Source organism: Orcinus orca, chromosome 10 (genome assembly GCF_937001465.1).
Source record: "Orcinus orca chromosome 10, mOrcOrc1.1, whole genome shotgun sequence".
Lineage (NCBI taxonomy): Eukaryota > Metazoa > Chordata > Mammalia > Artiodactyla > Delphinidae > Orcinus > Orcinus orca.
Genome location: NC_064568.1, coordinates 2,456,272 through 2,473,119, shown reverse-complemented (window position 1 = coordinate 2,473,119; position 16,848 = coordinate 2,456,272). Strand labels below are relative to the sequence as shown.

Below are 16,848 nucleotides of genomic sequence, written 5' to 3'. Positions count from 1 at the left end.
AGGCCCGGCCAAGGCTCCTGGCCGAGTGGGAAGGCCTCAGCCCTCCTCCCAGCAGCCGGAGAGGCAGGACATGCTCTGGCCGGTGGCCCTGCACCCTCGGCCGCTGCTCTGCCTCAAGAAGAGAATCCTGGTGGGAGCTTCGGGGTCACAGAAGAAGCTGGGATGCCGGGTGCTGGGGTCTCGGGGGTGCTTCTCGGCAGGTGGGAGCAGCCAGGGAGGCTCCCACGCCAAGCCAGGCCCCCTGTGCCCCTCCCTGTCCCACTCCGGGACCCTCCCCTTGAACACACTCAGACCCTGCCCTGGCTGACCCCCTGCACGCTGCCCCCGCTGAGCTGAGGTCTGGGCTGAGTCACTGTGTCCGAGGAGAGCCCCGCCCTTGCCCCCCACTGGCTCACACACCTGGTCGGAGAGACCCAGCTGGGGTGCGCCCCTCCCTCCATGGGCAGCCATGCATCTTACTCGCAGTGTTTCTCCCTGTGATCTGATGATGCCTCAGTTTCCTCATCTGTAAAGTGGGCTCCTTGTTAGGGTGACATGAGTGAGGATGATGCTCTCAGAGAGCTGGGCACAAGGCGGGGGCTGCGTGGAGGGGGTGATGAACAATTCCTTGTCCCAAGTGGCCCGAGACACCCCACCATTACCCCCTAATTATCCCTTCTCTAGACAAACCTCCTTGTGGTGCAGATGAGGCCCAGAGGGGGATTTGGTACCCCTCGCCCCAGGTCGCACCCCAGGGCCGCTGCCCGCCGCCCTAGCTCTCTCTCCACACCTCTGTCCGGAAGTGGGGGCCCTGGGCAGAGACACCCCCTCCCCCCGCAGCGGAGACTTTTCCAGACTCGGGCTGAGCTCCTGGGCAGGGCAGCCTGGCAGGACGGAGGGGCGTGGAGGCCAGCCCGGGGACAGTCACTCACTGTGCCCGCAGGCAGGGCTGTCTGGGGCCCAGAGCCAGGACAGGAAGGCCGGGTGGGTGGGCAGGGCCCCTGTGGCTTTCTCAGAGGCAGGCCCAGGGCAGGCACTGGGGGCCTGGGCGAGACAGCTAGACGTGGGGGAGGGGAGCCAGCAGGGCAGCTCCTCAGGTCGGTCTGGCTTACGAGGCGCCCCCTGTCCGTCTGTCCGTCCGCTCCCGGGAGCCGCACCGGAGTCTCCAAGGCAAGAGGCGGCCCCATTCCACAGACGAGCCCGAGCCTGAGGCAGACCAGAGCGGGGCGCCCGGCAGGCGACAGGAGACAGCAGTCTCGGCCCTCGGGGATAATGGGACGCGACCTCGGGGCAGCCTGGCCACCTCCTACCTTCTCTGTGTCCCTGCTTCCAGAGCCCCAGAGGAGAAGGGGGACAGCGACACACGGGGCAGCGGCGAGGGGTGAGCCCACCCCGGACAGGCGCTCTGTCTGGGGTTGGCTGGGGGCTCAGGAGCAGGGGTGCTCAGGCTGTGCCCCAGACAGAAACTTCGGGAGCCCTGGGGATGGCCAGGCACCCCCATCACTGCCCTAAGAGCACTGGTCCAGCCTACTGGGTCTGCATCCATGTGTACCCAGAGCCGTGAAAACATCACTCGCCTTGACCCAGAAATCCCAGGAACGGGTTCTAGAGGCACATCTGGTGCCTGCACAGAGACCTCACTGAAGGACAGCCCAGCAGCCAAGGGTGGGGAGAGACACAGGCCTGACCCCGAGGCGGGCAGCGGGGAGTGCGCCCAGGGTTCCGGGCCGCTTCCAAAGGGTGACGCAGGGGAATGTTTGACGACCTAAAAACACGGAGAAGTGTTAAGTGAGCGGGGAGTGCGGGCCACAGAAGAGAATGTACTTTTGTGCAACCACAACACACACAGGCCCAGTCCCCGTCCCAGGCACACATTTAGAGAGGCCTCAGACAACAGCACCGGCAAGTCTCCAGGGAGCTGGGAAGGTGGGTTACTTCATTTTCCTTGCTGTGCTCTGTTGTTATTTTCCATAGCTGACGCAGTGGCTATGTATTATTTGGTAAAAGGGAGGCGTGCGGCCTCCCCTGCCCCTCTGGAAACGGGGCTAAATCCACAAATAACTCCAACCCAGGGCCCAGGAGTCTGGAGCCGCCCTGCCCCACGTCCCTCCCAGGCCATGCCCTCACCCACTGCTCCCCGCCAGCCAGCCCACTCAGGCCCCTGTGGGCTTTGAGCAGACTCCCTTGGCCGAGGGCTACATGGAGAGCCTGCCCTCTGCCCATCCTGACCCTCTCTCTATTTTCTCCCTATTTCTTCTCAGGAACAAACAGAGTCACCCTCTGGCCTGAGCACAATGGCTCAGAGCCACCTTTGGCAGTCTGGAACCCGCCCTAGGGCCCTTCCAGAAAGCACAGTGTGCCAGGAAGAATTCTTACACCAGTGAACATGTTCTTTTTAAAACTGACAGAACTGGGACTTACCTGGTGGTCCAGTGGCTAAGACTCCGTGCTCCCAATGCAGGGACCCCGGGTTTGATCCCTGGTCGGGGAACTAGATCCCACGTGCAGCAACTAAGACCCAGCGCAGCCAAATAAATAAATAATTTTTAAAAATACAAAGTAAAACTGACAGAACTTTCTAGGCTCGGAGGGCCCTAGAGGTTTAGCTGGTTCCATGTTAGACCCATCTGGGCAGCTTTTAAAAATGAAGGTGCACCTTTGTTTCACCGAACAAGATAGGCAGGTGGCAGATAAACACATGAAATGATGGTCAGCGTTGTAAGCTGTTAGGGAAACTTGAACTAAAACCACAGTGAGGTTTCACTGCATGTCCATCAGAGCGGCTGGAAGTAAAAATATGGGCAACACGAAACACTGGCCAAGATGCAGGGAAACTGGATCCCTCTTGCATTGCTGCTAGGAATGTACAAGGGTACAGCCACTCTAGAAGACAGTTTGGTGGGGGGTTTTCAGAGTAAGGGTACTCTTACCAGACAACCTGGCTGTGGCACTCCTGGGCATTTGTTGCAGAGAAGGGAAGACTTACGTTCACACAAAAACCTGTAGGAGAAGGTTCATAGCAGTTCTATCCCTGACAATGCCCCCGCCTGGAACCTGCCCAGATGTCCTTCCCAGGGGGGATGGATTAAAAAAACTGTGGTACGGCCATGCTGTGGAATATTACTCAGCGGTAAAAAGGAAGGGACTGTTGACACACGAACAGCTTGAATAAGCCTCCAGGGAATCACGGTGAGTGAAAAAGGCCAGTCTTAAAAACTTACATCCTGTACGATTCAGTTTGTATAACATTCTGCAATGGCAAAATGATGGACAGATGGCTGGCTGTTGGGAGTGAAGGATGGGGGGAGAAGTGGGCGTGGCTCTGGAGGGAGGGGTGGCATGCCAGTGCCATGTGATAGACCGTCTTGGAACTCGATCGTGGGGGGGTCGCAGAAAGCTACACATCTGGTGAAATTGCATAGATACACACACACACATGCACGCACGCACGCATGCAACATCAAAAGAGGACTACTGATCACAAAAAGACAGACTTCTCAAGTTAATGATTTTAGTACTTTTCTGTGTATGGGAAGATGCAAGAGTCTGGGCTCATTGAAATTACCCTTCGATATGCGTCTTAACTCTCTAGGGCCGGTCTCCTCTTGTTCTCCATCCTGAATCCCCTCAGGGCGCACTGTCAGGTCAGCTGCAGTGGCCGATGGCTTGATGGTGGGCAGCATTTTTTTGTGCACAATGTTATCACTGGGGGAGGCTGGGGGAGGGTTGCATGGGTCCTCCCTGTACGTTTTATTTTGCAACTTACTGTGAATCTGTGGTTATTTCAAAGTGAAGAGTTAAAAAACAAAAACAAACAAACAAAACACCCAAGGTGCAGGAGCACAGCCCTCAGAGGTTCTGACTCATCCATCTGGGTTTGGACCCAGGCGTCAGTACATCTGTATTTCTTAGAAGCGCCCATGTGTCTACCGCACGGCCAGGGATGGAAGCACTGCCGCTCTCTCATTCAGCAGAGGGAAACTGAGGCCAGAGAGGAGAAGGGGTTTTCCCAAGCCCACACAGCTGCTGCGGAGGAAGGGGCTGGCGGGAGAGGAAGACCACCAGCTCTGAGGCCTTGGGTTTTTACTGCTGCTCCAGGCTGGGGCCGAACCAGGCTGGTTGTTTTGTTTTGTTTTGTTTTGCGGTACGCGGGCCTCTCACTGTTGTGGCCTCTCTCGTTGTGGAGCACAGGCTCTGGACGCGCAGGCTCAGCGGCCATGGCTCACGGGCCCAGCCGCTCCGCGGCATGTGGGATCTTCCCGGACCGGGGCATGAACCCGTGTCCCTGCATCGGCAGGCGGACTCTCAACCGCTGCGCCACCAGGGAAGCCCTGGTTGTTTTTTTTAATGTAAATTTTTATTGAAATCCGGTGTACAGCTTGTTGAATCGTCACGAGCTGAACACAGTCACGTAACCGGCACCTAGACCCCCAAGCAGAAGCTGACCAGCCCCGCAGGAGCCCCCTCGGGCCCTGCCAGTCATAGCCCTCCTCCGCATCCAGGGGACCCTCTCTTGACTCACAGCGCAGCGCCGTCTTTCCCCTCCTTGAGCTTTGTAGGTGGCCGGCGCCGTTTGGAGCCATGCCAGGGAGTAGGACTGGAGCAGCCCACGTACTCTGAGTGGGAAGGAAGTGGCCTCCCCAGGAACCCGGTCACGTAGGGCTGGGGACAGGGGCTTCGGGAGGGACTGTCCCCAGGGCAGTCGCCTTGTCCAGCGTGGCCGGAAGGGGCTGTTTCCCCGGAGCCTGCATTGGAGGCGGGAGGAGGGCTGGAGCCCTGCCCAGTTGACCCAGAGTGCCGCGTCCGCGAGCCTGGTCCAGGGGCCTCCAGAGATACTGGGGGAGGAGCGGCAGCCCAGCAGAGCAGACAGAGCTCTGGACGTGGGGCCACCACACCTCAGTAAGAGACCGTGGGGTTTCCCTGGTGGCGCAGTGGTTGGGAGTCCACCTGCCGATGCAGGGGACGCGGGTTCGTGCCCCGGTCCGGGAAGATCCCACATGCCACGGAGCGGCTGGGCCCGTGAGCCATGGCCGCTGAGCCTGCGCGTCCGGAGCCTGTGCTCCGCAACGGGAGCGGCCACAACAGTGAGAGGCCTGCGTACCGCAAAAAAATAAATAAATAAAAGAGACCATGGTACTGCGCGGTCGCCACTCAGAGCCCGTTTCCCCTGTAAATGAGGATTTTAGATATGTGGGTAAAACAAACATCTATTAATATAGAATTGGTGTGTTAATGCAACACATTAAGGTCATTCGTATACTGTCCATGTCACACCTTCATATAATACATAATGTGCTACTGTTTTGAGTTCTATACTGGTCGTAGCTGGATTTATGGAATACTGACTCTGTGCCTGGCACTCTTCTAAGTGCTTTAAATGTATTAACCTATTTAATCTTCCTAAAACACAATAAAAGAGGACCCTAAACTGAGGCACAGAGAGGTTCATTAACTTGCCCAAGGTCACACAGCTAGTGTGTGACAAAGCTGGGATCTGAACCCCGGCCCTCTTGGCTCTAGAATTCACATCGTAACCTCTAGTCTCTAACATCTCACTAAACGTTATTGGATGTAATCATACAATAGCGTGTGATACCGCAGACACACCTGCTCTACACCTTCTGGTATACAAGGCGCTTCTGCTCCGTGGGCAGCACCTCACCTTTCTCACAGTGACTGTGAGAGGTGGAGCTGTTACCGCCGCCCTGCATTCCAAATGGGGAGGCTGAGGCAAAGAGGCACTCTGGCATGTCCCAGGCCATTGGTTCCCAATCCAGGCGCTGGGCCGTGCCCCTCCTGTTGGCAGCTGGGCTGAGCGGGGAAGGAGGGTGACGGGCAGAGTGGGCCTCAGTGTGTGGCCAGCACGGCTGCGTGGACCCAGTAGGGCACAGGGCAGAGGTTAGGTCCCCATTCAGAGCCAGTCCCAGCTGGGCTGTCAGGGTCCACAGCACACTGAGAGGGGGACTGCCGAGGGGTTCAGGCCACCGAGGGGTTCCCCGGGATGGGCGGGACATGGGTGGGGAGGAATGGGGAGCCCAGGCAGGGACCACCGCTTGTCACAGGGTTTAGAGCTGGGCCACAGCAGGCCAGGTCAGCCTTGCACGTCTGGGAGGGTCCCCGTCTGCACGTGTGTGCCTCGTGGACACTACTGCCTGGGGGGGAGTTATTGTGCACCCTTCCGTATCTTGGACCCGAGTGTCACAATGTGGTGGGGTGTCCCCGTGCCTCCCTCACAGGCTGTGCTGACAACCAAATGAGGTGACACTGGTCAACTGTTAATACCAATGCCTAGTCTATAGGAACTGCTCAAAAAATATTCACTGTCATTAAAGGAGTGGGAGAGGGACGAAGTGGGGAGGGAAGGAGGGAGTGAGGAAAAAAGGAAGGAAGGAAGGAGTCTGATTAGGGGGATAAAGTAGGCAAAGAAGTCTGCACAAAGGAATTGACCTTTGAGCAGGGTTTTGGAGGGTGAATAGGAGTTTGCTACAGGATGAAAAGGCAGGGAATGGAGTGGTGTTCCATGTACAGGGAGCCCCTGGGCCGCATGGTCAGCCTTTGTAAAGGGGGGTCATGATTCCATGTGCCTCGTGAGGTTCACGCAGGGGTTAGGAGAGGAAGCATTTGGAGAAAGAACCTAGCACTCACTAGGTGGACTGGCTGCAGCAGGACGAGATGGTGCCGTGTTATCACGATGTAGTCAGAGCAGGACTGGAGCTGGGGAGGGCAGCCCTGGGCCTGGGCAGAGTGCGCTCCAGGAACCCCAGCACCATTGGCTGTGTCCCTGTCACATCACATTGGTGTTACCTCGCATGGCATGTCCATGTCTGAGCAGCCAGCTGGGGGATTGTCCAGACTTGGGGCTTCCAGGAGGCCAGGTTTCCTCACCTCTCCCAGCACAGGTCCCAGCACGGTTCCTGGCCTGGGAGGGAGGGAAGGCCTGTCTTGCCAGCCCCGCCCTCTCCATCCTCGAAAGCCACTGTCCACCTCAGAGTGGGCACAGGACAGTGACAGTCCAGCAAGGTGACTCGAGGGCATCCTGACACCATCCCTCATGTCCTCTGTTCTTTCTGATCCCTGGCCAGGCCTGCTGACACACAGGCAGAGGCGCTGAGCCGATGGTGTGCGGCCCCAAGTGGGCTCTGGCTCCAGGGGAGGGGGGAGCCGTCTGTGGCCTCTTCAGCTGACGCTGGAGAAATGGGGTGTGCCTGAGGCAGGTTCTGGGGCATCCCATCTGCTGCACGTGGGGTCCGGCACCCAACGATGCTTCAGCCGGACAGGAAGTAGCAGAACCCAAGGTCGGTGCGGGGATGTGGAAGGAGGGTCAGGGAGCGAGGGCGAAGCTCAGGTGACCCGTGGTGGGCTCCCAGCGGTGGCCCAGAAGGGCGAGGCCCACGGTGCCAAGCTCAGGCCCACGCGGAGCAGGTGCCCTGGACCTCTGGGTGTTGGGTGGGGAGAGGCATGCGGGGCACCCGCAGCAGGAGGGCTGTGGCCCACGTGGGAAGCAGCGTGGCATCGGAGGAGAGGTGTATAGCCCAATGACACCGCCTCCAGGGGCGTGTCGTGTGTCACAGCAGCCGCTGCGCAGGAGGGCAGGGACAGGGTGTGCCGGGGAGCTGGGCCCCTGCCTCGTGGAAGGCGCCCCAGGCCCGAAGGCCTCGGTCACCGGGCATGGCGCCAGGCAGAGCCAGCAGAGGCTCGTGTTTCTCGACATCGTTTCAGATCAGTTATTTGCCCACAGGAGCTTTGTACTCTCGCTTCCACTTTACAAATGAGGACGTTGAGCAGAGAGGCCCTTGTAGCAAACGCGCGTCACTGCTCGGGGGTGGGGTGGGATCTGACCCCAGGCGGGCTGGCTCGCAGCCCAGACCCACAGCGGGACCCCGAGCCTCCCTGCCAGGGCTCCCGGCATGGGGGTGTTGGCCCCTGCCCGTGGTCCGGGCCTCTTTGGGGAGGACATGCTGGTCTCAGGCAAACACACCGAGTGTCCGTGCCACCCAGTCTGTACAGCAGGGGACCCACAGCACTTACCTGCTCGGAGCCTGTTTCCTCACGGGCGTCTGTGGGGCCTCAGCAGCGCCCCCGCCCCCGACTGCCCTCTCCACCTCTGACCAGGTTTGTAGCAGGTGACAGATCAAAGGAGGCACCGTCATGGCCGGTCCCCTCAGTGGGACAATGAGCAGGACACACGGGGCCCTGCCTTCAGGAGGGGACTCTGACGGGCAGACAGGAGTGAACGAGCAAACAGATAGATGACTTGGCCTGTTTCACGTGGGGCTCTGAAAGAGAACGAGTCGGGGGCGAGGGTACTGAAGGGCGGGGGAGGGCTGCTATAGACAGGGAAGGCCTCCTGGAGTTGGAAAGCTGTCAAATGTGATGGGGACAGAGCATTCCATTGCAGGGGCAACGGCAAGTGCAAAGGCCCTGGGGCAGGAATGATGAGAGGAGCGTGAGGGGGCAGAGGCCAGCTCATGCTGGGAAGGGGTTGTCTGTGGTCGGGGGCTGTGGACAGACCTGCCAGCTGGCAGGCCCAGGCCATACCCCAGGGTGCAGCTCTGCCTGCAAAGAGCCTCCGCTGGGAGACTCCCTGTGGGGCCTTGGGCCTCGGCGTCCCCATTGAACAGGGAGCAGTTGGACTTGTCGTTGCCAAGGGCCCCCTGGGACTGAGCCCCTGCACTGGCGTGTGGGGTGGGCACAGGGCGGTGTCTTGGCTGACCTGTCAGAGGACAAAGAAGCACATGGTTTCTTGCATGCGGGCTTTCCCCAGGGCTGCTCACCTACCCCGGGACCTGACCTGGGGCCACCCAGCATGGCCTGCGCTGGCATGGCCCGGGGGGGGGGCTTGTTGTCTAGGGTCGCCGGTAATCCCGTCTCACTTTGCCGCCTCAGGAGCTCCCTGGAGACCGGAAGCAGCCTCTCCACTGACCGATACAGGTACTGTTGTACCATCCGCCCTGGACCTGCTCAGGACCGCTGGCCCACTCTCCCCATCAGCACCTAGGGTCGGCCCCAAGAGGCCGTGGGGGAAATTAGCCCCTCATTTGGCCCTAAAATTCCCCCAGGGACCGGAGATAGTGCTGGCACATCCCCTGAGAACAAGTCCAGCTAGAAGTGGTCCCTCCTGGACCATGGCTCAGCCCATAGTTCCTCCGAGATTCAAGGCTGGTGGTCCCCCGAGGGCCGGCCTACAACCGTGGCTCCCATGACGACCAAGGCTGCAGCCCAAGGGAGAAGCCGACAGTGTCTATTAGTTTCCATACTGTACTTGGTGGAAGTGGGGATGGTGGTCTGAGGGTCTTGTATGTTGATGTTTCTGTAAGACGTCTTCAGAAGGAAGGGCTGTACACTGGGGTGTAGGGGAGGCCCCTGGATGGGGCAGCAGGTGGGCATGAAGACCAGGAATGGGCAGCTGGTCCTGAGTGGGGTTGGCGTGGACGGGGGGCTGGGAGGGGACGTCTGCGCTACACGTGGGGGTGACTAGAAGTGGGCTGGGGGTGCCCGCTCCCAGGAGAGGGCAGACTTTGTGAGGCCCTGAGAAGTGGATGTGGACCCAGGGCCTGGAAAGCGAGGGGGCGGGCGGATGGCAGACCCAAGTCCCACTGGGGAGCTCGGCCTCGGTGAGAGGGAGCTTCTGCACAAAGGCAGCGCGCCCCCGAACTGGAGCCGTCAAGCAGGGGCTGGGCCCCAGCTGTCGGGTGGCAGGCGTTATATGGGGATGAGATGGTCTAGCGACCAGCTAGATGCCTGAGGCGGCTGAGGGTGGGCACGCGGGCGCGGCTTCCCTGAGCAGCTCGGGGCTGGGTACCCTCAGGGGCACTGCTGGAGGACGGAGAATCGGGTGGTCCACACACGTTCACACTCTCATGTGACGCCGTACACAGACGCTGTGCAGCCACAGCACACAGCAGTAAGGGTTGTCGCTTCTGCTGGCAGAAAGCTGGCAGCGTCCCACCTCTGCACGACCGCGCACAGCTGTCGGCCCATTTTACAGGCATCACATTTTCAGGACTCTCAGCTGGTGAGCAGAGCTGGGATTTGAACCCAGATCCTGGTGTGAACACTGCCTGATGCTGTAGCACCCTCCTCGCCCATGTGTGTACACTTCCTGCACAACCACACACACACACACGCAGACTCCCGGACATCTGCACACTCTGTTACTTCGGCACTCGTACCCTTATACCGTCCCTCTGCACGTGGGTCCACACACACCCACGGCCTCACTCCAGTTCGGGCACATAAGTGATGGCGGTCATGGTCAGGGGTTGGCCACAGTAACCACCGCTGCTTGAGGCTGGCCACACTTGACCTCACAGGCAATGACACCCTGCACCTTCAGAGAGCAAAGACATCAGGGCCCCTTGGTTCTGCCTTCCCCCCTGCTTCTCAGCCATTATTTCCTGAGCATCTGCGGGTGTGGGAGGAATAAGGAAACCACAGGGACCTGTCCTGCTGCCTTTGCAGAGCTACTGTATCAGGCAGCAAACGGACAGAGAAATCGGGTTTTAATATATGTCAGGTGGTGACAAGCGTGTCGACTGATGAAAAGCACACAGCCCAGAAGTTGCAAGCTGTGTTTTATCTGGACCTCACTGAGGACTGTGGCCTGGGAGACAGCCTCTGCGACAGCCCTGAGGGACCTGCTGCCAAGAGGGGAGGGAGAAGCCAGGAGGTAGAGGGCTTTTTGCTGGGAAAGATGTGCTCTGCCGTCAGAGATGCCTGCTGATCACAGAAACCCAGACATCTCAAGTTAGTGATTTCAGTGCTTTTCTACGTATGGGACAATGCAAGAGTCCCATAGGAATAAGAAGAAATTATTGCTTAGATGTGCATCTCCACTGTCTAGGGCGGGTGTCCTGTTTTTCTCCATCTTGAATCCCCTCAGGGTGCACCTTCAGGGGCTGCTGCAGTGGCTGACAGCTTGATGGCAGCAGCATTCTCTGTTTACTGAAGTACCAGCAACACTTCTTGTCCACAAGTGCTATGAAGAGAAATAAAGCAGCGTAAAGGGGATAGCGATGGGAGGGTAGTCAGGGAGGGCCTTCTGGGGGCGGCGCTGTTTAACCAGACAGCAGCAGGAAAGGCGGGCGAGGGGTGAGCCGTGCAGCTATCTGGAGTAGGGAGCGTCAGACAGTGGGACAGCCAGTGCAAAGGTTCAGAGGTGGAGCGTCCAGCACGTTTGAGAAGCAGCAGGTGCTACGTGAGAGCTGTCCTCATCCCCTTGGGACATAGGCAGAGCCCAGCTTAGTGTTCCCATTTCACAGATGAGGAAAACTGAGATCCAGGGACCAGAGGACTGTTGGTGCCAGACCCAGCCGCCCCCTCCCTCCCGGCATGGCCGCCTGACCTCTGCCCTTTATGCGCAGCGAGGCCGCTGGCTTTGCTGCTTTGTGGGAGCCTCTGAGAAAGCCGGCCCTCGGGCTCTGGTGGCCAGTCCCACGGAGGTTCTGGAGGCCTGCTTACAGCCTGGGAAATTCAGAAACAAAGGTCCCAGCCAGTAATTGCCTCCTTTCAAAGGAACAGCCGGCTTCCTCTGCCACAGGCGTGAGAGGGAAGCTGATGTCCTGTTGGGGGAGGGCGGACGGCCCTTCGGGGAGGCTGGCAGACAGGCCCCTCACCCTCGGCAGACTGCCATGTTGCCCTCCTTCCTCGCCTGCCTCGTCACCAGCCCAGTTACCCAGCAGCTCCCCTCTCCCCAGGCCGGGTTGGTGGACTGTGCCCCACGCTGCATCCAGCTCGGCCGTCCTGATGATGCTGTCCGTGCCCGTCCCCTCACTGGGCTTCACGCTCCCCGCTCGACTGAGCCATCGCGAACGCCCTTCCCTTCTTGCCATCCACGGCGGCCCTTGCTACGGAGAGCCACCCTGCAGAGCCGCTAGACTGCATCACTCCCGGCGGACGGGGGCGTCCTGTACACTGTGGGGTGTTTGGCGGCCTCTAAGTCCACTAGAGGCCCGTAGCGCCGCCCTCCCCATTGTGACAACCCGTGGTGTCCCCAGGCATGGCCACTGCTTCTCGGGGCACGGGGTGGCGGCAGAATCGCCCCGGGGGGAGAGCCGCTGCTCTAGAAGCAGCGCATCCGAGATGGCGGACGGAGGAGACTCCCTCCTGAGGCCGGTGACTTCGTTTATGGCTTTGCCGGGGCGCGGGGGGTGCTGCGATCAGGCCCAGTTCCGCGCCCAGCCTTGGATGCCCGGCCGCCGGCGCAGGACACGCAGGCCCAGCGCTCTGGTGGCAGCCGCTCCTGTCTGAGGCCGATGGGCCTGGACGTCGTCCCTCACACACGGTGATGGGGTCTTCTCTGAGCTGTTTCCTCATCTGTGGTTGGGGGAGGGGGAGCGAGCCCTCCTCACAGGATGCGATGGGACCACTGCTTTGTCAACAGTGTTGAGCAGACCAGGGACCCCAAGTAGCAGGCGGGGTGAGTGTGGTGTGCTCAGGAGGACCCTTCGCTCCTGCAACAAAATGATGGGGTGCCTGCAGTGGGCCAGGTGCTGCCCTGAGCCAGGCAGGGCCGGGATGCTTGCGCTGCAGTTGGGGGCTGGAGCAGATGAGTAAATCAACGGATCATCTCAGAGGAGGGCATGTCTGGCAGAGAAAGTCAGGGTAGGGCGTGCAGGGGGCTCGGACGTGATGCTGGCGGTAGCATCCGGTGGGTGCAGAGGGGCCGGGGAGGGCACCTCTGGCCAAGGGCACTGCCCGGAAGGCCTGGAAGAGAGGGTGGCTTCAGGGACCTGATGGGAGCCAGGGGGCTGGGCGTCAGGAACCTGAGAGCGCAGACGGTCGGCAGGAGTCGGGGCACGGAGGGCCGGTGGACAGTCGGGAGTTTGGCCTTTATTCTGAGAGCAGCAGGGGCACCAGGTAGAGCAGAGAGGGACGTTTGAGATCCCTGTGGCTAGTGTGTAGGGAAAGGGCCGCAGGGCGCCCAGAGTAGAAGCCAGACCTGCCAGGAGGGGCCCAGTGGTTCTGCTTGGCCGCCGTGACGCTGGGTCCTGGGCCGCGGAGCCACCCGTTCTGCCCGTGGCCCCCGTCCCTGCCTGACAATGCCCCGCTGGCCACGGCCCCTCAGCCCAGGCCCCCCCCCCCGCCCCGGCGTCGGGAGTCCCCTCCCGGCAGCCAATGAGCGGCTGTCATCGAGGTTCCATTTTAGATTTTATCAATGTGTCCCTGTCACCCAGGCAACCACGGTGGCCCTGTCAGTCTTTCTCCGCTGCCTTTCAGAGAGAGCGGCTCCCACTGCACCATGTGGCGACGTGGTGAGTTTCCGCTCTCGGGGCCGAGCAGGGATTCCGCCAAACATAACTGACCTGGCGAGGAGGCCGGCATCTGTCACCTCGCCCCCTCCCTGCCTGCACCCCACACCCCTGGTCTTCCCAGGCTCGGCCACTTCGGGCCAGGCAAGCGGCTGGGCCACTGCCCGGCCAGGTGCCGGCGCAGCCACTGGGGACCTGGGGACCAGTTGGAAGAGGGAGATTTCGGAGCCGCCGTCAGGAGCCCCGGCATCCAGGCCCCCAGGATGACGGGCCGGGGGCCCCCACCACTCAGCACAGCCAGGGCTGCCCCCGTTTGCCCCGGGAACCCCCGGGGAAGCCCCGAGAAGCTCCAGCCCCCCGCGGCGGCGGCAGCCTGAGGCTGCCTGGGCAAGCCTGACGGAGGAGTCGCTGGGCTTTTGTGTGCGCTGCTCTTTGTATCGGAGGCTGTGCTGGAGGGGCGGCTGGCAGCACCGGGCCATGTGAGTGAGGCCACTGTGGCAGCGGGGACCGGGGTGGCCGGAGCGGCCCGTCCCCCAGCTCCCTCAGCCCCTCTCCAAGTCTCGGTGGAGGTGCCACGGGGGTCCGGCAGGAGACCGAAAGGCGAAAATGCTCAAGTTCAAGGCCCTTTGCCTGGATTACTGGCAGTTCCTGTGCCTGCAGCCGCTGCACGGAGTCTATAAAAGGTACGTGCCCCGGGAGGGCCTCTGCCGTGGGGCAGCCGAGCCGGCGGGCCCGTCCCCTGCCTGGCGACCACAGGGCCTCCTCGTCCTGGGGCAGGGCCCCTGCTGGCGTTTGCTCTGGGCCACTGGGCAACTTGGCTGGATTGTCCCCTCCTCTCCCTGCAGCCCTGAAGCTGGTAGCATTTCTGCGGAGAAGGGGTCACCCCCGAGTGCTCTGTGACCATGCGCTGAGTTTCATTGTTCCTTGCTGCTGAGAATCGCCCCGGAGCGGACTTGCTGGGAGCACTGTCACCCCACAGGAGGGCACCCTCCACCCTGGCCTGGCCCTGCCAGGGTCCATGCCCCCTGACCTCACTGGCGGCTCATGTGACTAAGGGGTTTGACGGCCTCCATCCCAAGCAGAGATCTGAGACACACTTGGGGTAATGAGGGTATCTGCCTTACTTGGGCAGAATGAGCGTATCCCTGGTGTGGAGGTCAGGAGACCAGAGTTCAAGTCCCTCCGCTTGCTTTGTGACTTTGGGCAGGTCACTTTCCCTCTCTGAGCCCCAATTTCCCCATCTTTAGGGATTTGGCCCTGTTGACGGGTAGTGGCACTTGGGGACTACTCCCTGAAACTATGCAGGCATGACCCCGAATGTTAGTAAAACTGACAGTGTCTTCCGCACGTGCATTCTGTCCACACACACACCTTGTCTGAGGAACACCGGTGCCCAGGCCAGCAGGAAGGGCGCCTTCAACGGCCTGTAATTAAAGGCCTTGGAGGAGGGAGTTAGAATACCGGCTATCCCGAGGGAGTTAGTTTTTCCTGATTTCACACTCTGTGAAGTCCGTGGCTATTAGTATGCGAGCCGTTCCGGGAAAGTGTGGGAACTTTTCTTTTCTCTTCCAAGGCTGTCTCCGAAGGGGGCAGGTCCTGAGGGTCTCACAGCAGCCTCAGAAAGGAAGTCCCCGCTCTTGGGTGGGTGCCAGGGAGAGAGGCCCACCCCGCTTCTGATCAGCACCGGCTGTACCCGGGGCGTCTTCCACTCGTGCAGGTGGACCAGCCTTTCCCACCATCCTGGGAACTTGTTCCCGTGGGCCCGGGGCACCTGGAATGTTCTGGCTGTTAGCTATTAAGTGTCTGCCGAGGGTGCACTTTACACTCTGGTCAATCCTCAGCCCTACCGCAAGAGGGGTGTCGAAGCCCCACTTTGAGCAGGTGAGACCCAAGGGCAGGCAGACACGTAAGTGTGGCCACAGGATTTGGACCCAGGTCTCTCTTGTTCCAAGGTGGACTCTGTCTCGAGTGCCCCGCAGCTCAGGAGAGGAGTGTGCCAGGGTCCTGAGGCGAGAGGGATGAAGGGAGCATGTCCCCACCCCACAGGGGCTCAGGTGGACACGGTAGGAGGAGTGGATCTGGATGTGGGGCTTCATGGAGGAGTTGACAGCTAAGCGGGCAACGAAGTGTCTGCAGGAGTTGGCTGGGCCGAGGTGGGGAGATGGGTGTTCTAGGCAGAGGGAAAGGCATGTGAAAAACCCCAGAGGCTTTCAAAGGGCCTGTGTCTTTGGGTGGTGGTGAGAAGCCATGGAGCTGAGAGGGGCGCTGGGGACCTGAGTCTAGGACCAGGGGCTGGGCCTCCTGCTGTGTACAGTGGGGAGCCCAGAGGGGCTCTCAGCGTGGGAGTAGCAAGCTGAGAGTCCCTCTGGGAGTCACGTGGTGCTTGTGAGAGACCTGGCTCAGCCTCCAGGCCAACCAGTGAGGGCCCCCTCGGCTCCTCCCACCATGGGAGGTTCTTATTCAGAGCAGGTGCTCTTTTCTCAAGGCCCAGCTGTGACCGGAAGAGAAATGGGACATAGTCCTCAAGGAGCTCCCAGCCTACAAGGGGAAAGAGACCCACTAACAAGCCATGAAAGTTGAGGATGGGGGATAAATAGAGGTGGCACAAAGATACCAGCAGTATGAGGGAGGCCGTCTGGTCTGGGAGAAATCTAGGAGGGCTTCCTGCAGGAGGTGTCATTTGAGCTGGGCCTGAACGTAGGAGCAGGATTTTTTCAGATAAGGAAGGGACAGTAGGCAGGGAGCACAGCATGAGCAAACGTGTGGAGGTAGGACCGAGTCTGGCGTGGTTCAGAAATGGTCACAGATGAGGCTAAAGTGTAGGGTGCCTGTCAGGCAGTGAGGTTAGAAAGGGAGGCCGGGTGGGCAGTGTGATGCAGAGGCTCACGGAGTACCTGCTATGTGGGAGGCATCGTTCTAAGCCCACCAACCCCGTGAAGGGGAGGATGTAGTTGTCCCATTTTCCAGGTGAACAAATAGAGACGCATGGGCGAAAAGTGGCTGGCCCAGAGTCACATGGTCTGTCAGGGGGACCGAGGGATTTCACAGGCTGCACAGGGCCAGCCAAGGAGATTCGACTGGCAAATGAGATGCTCAGGGCTGGGGACAGTCCTCTTTACATTGACTGGTGTTCATAAATAATGGTGATGCATCGGTCAGGTGGACAAGAGACTCCAGCTCTATGGCCAGACCGCATCCTGGCGGGACTCCGACTGCTCGCCGACGGTGGGGGAGGGAGCTAGCCCACCTGCCATGGCCCCTCCGGGGCATTGACAGTGTCAGTGCCAGGGAAGCACTTAAGGCACCTCACGTAGGGGGCTTAGGGAGCCGTGGTCACCTCTGTCCAAAGAGATCCAACCCCAGGAACTTGGCACATGGAACCACTTGGCTTTTTTCCTGATGCCATATTCCATTGTTTAAAACAGCGACCCAAAACTTTCGAGTCTGAAGAGGGTGTTTTGCAGACAATGCATAATTAACCACTTCTAAACACAGGGTGTGCCAGGCTCCCTTGAAGCTGTTAATTATTCTTCATTAGTGATCTTAAATTCATGTAAAATAATCCTGGAGCCCTGCCAGAGGCTGAGGCTCCAGGAGGAGCAGAGATGCTTATTTCAAC

The 16,848-nt window shown here is 60.0% G+C and overlaps 1 protein-coding gene across 7 annotated transcripts in view; it reads left to right on the top strand.

Moving 5' to 3' along the window:
• The window catches only part of IQSEC1 (IQ motif and Sec7 domain ArfGEF 1), a 330,995-nt gene that overhangs the window by 186,826 nt on the left and 127,321 nt on the right, over nucleotides 1-16,848 (top strand). For 4 of the 7 annotated variants that reach the window (XM_049693707.1, XM_049693708.1, XM_049693704.1 and 1 more), the window contains exon 3: nucleotides 8,866-8,910. The exons of 2 other annotated variants lie outside the window; for them this stretch is intronic. In XM_049693707.1, coding sequence (XP_049549664.1) covers nucleotides 8,866-8,910 — 45 coding nt within the window. Of the gene's footprint in view, nucleotides 1-8,865; nucleotides 8,911-13,284; nucleotides 13,913-16,848 lie in introns of those variants that run through there. One more of the 7 variants, XM_049693706.1, reaches the window with a different exon arrangement.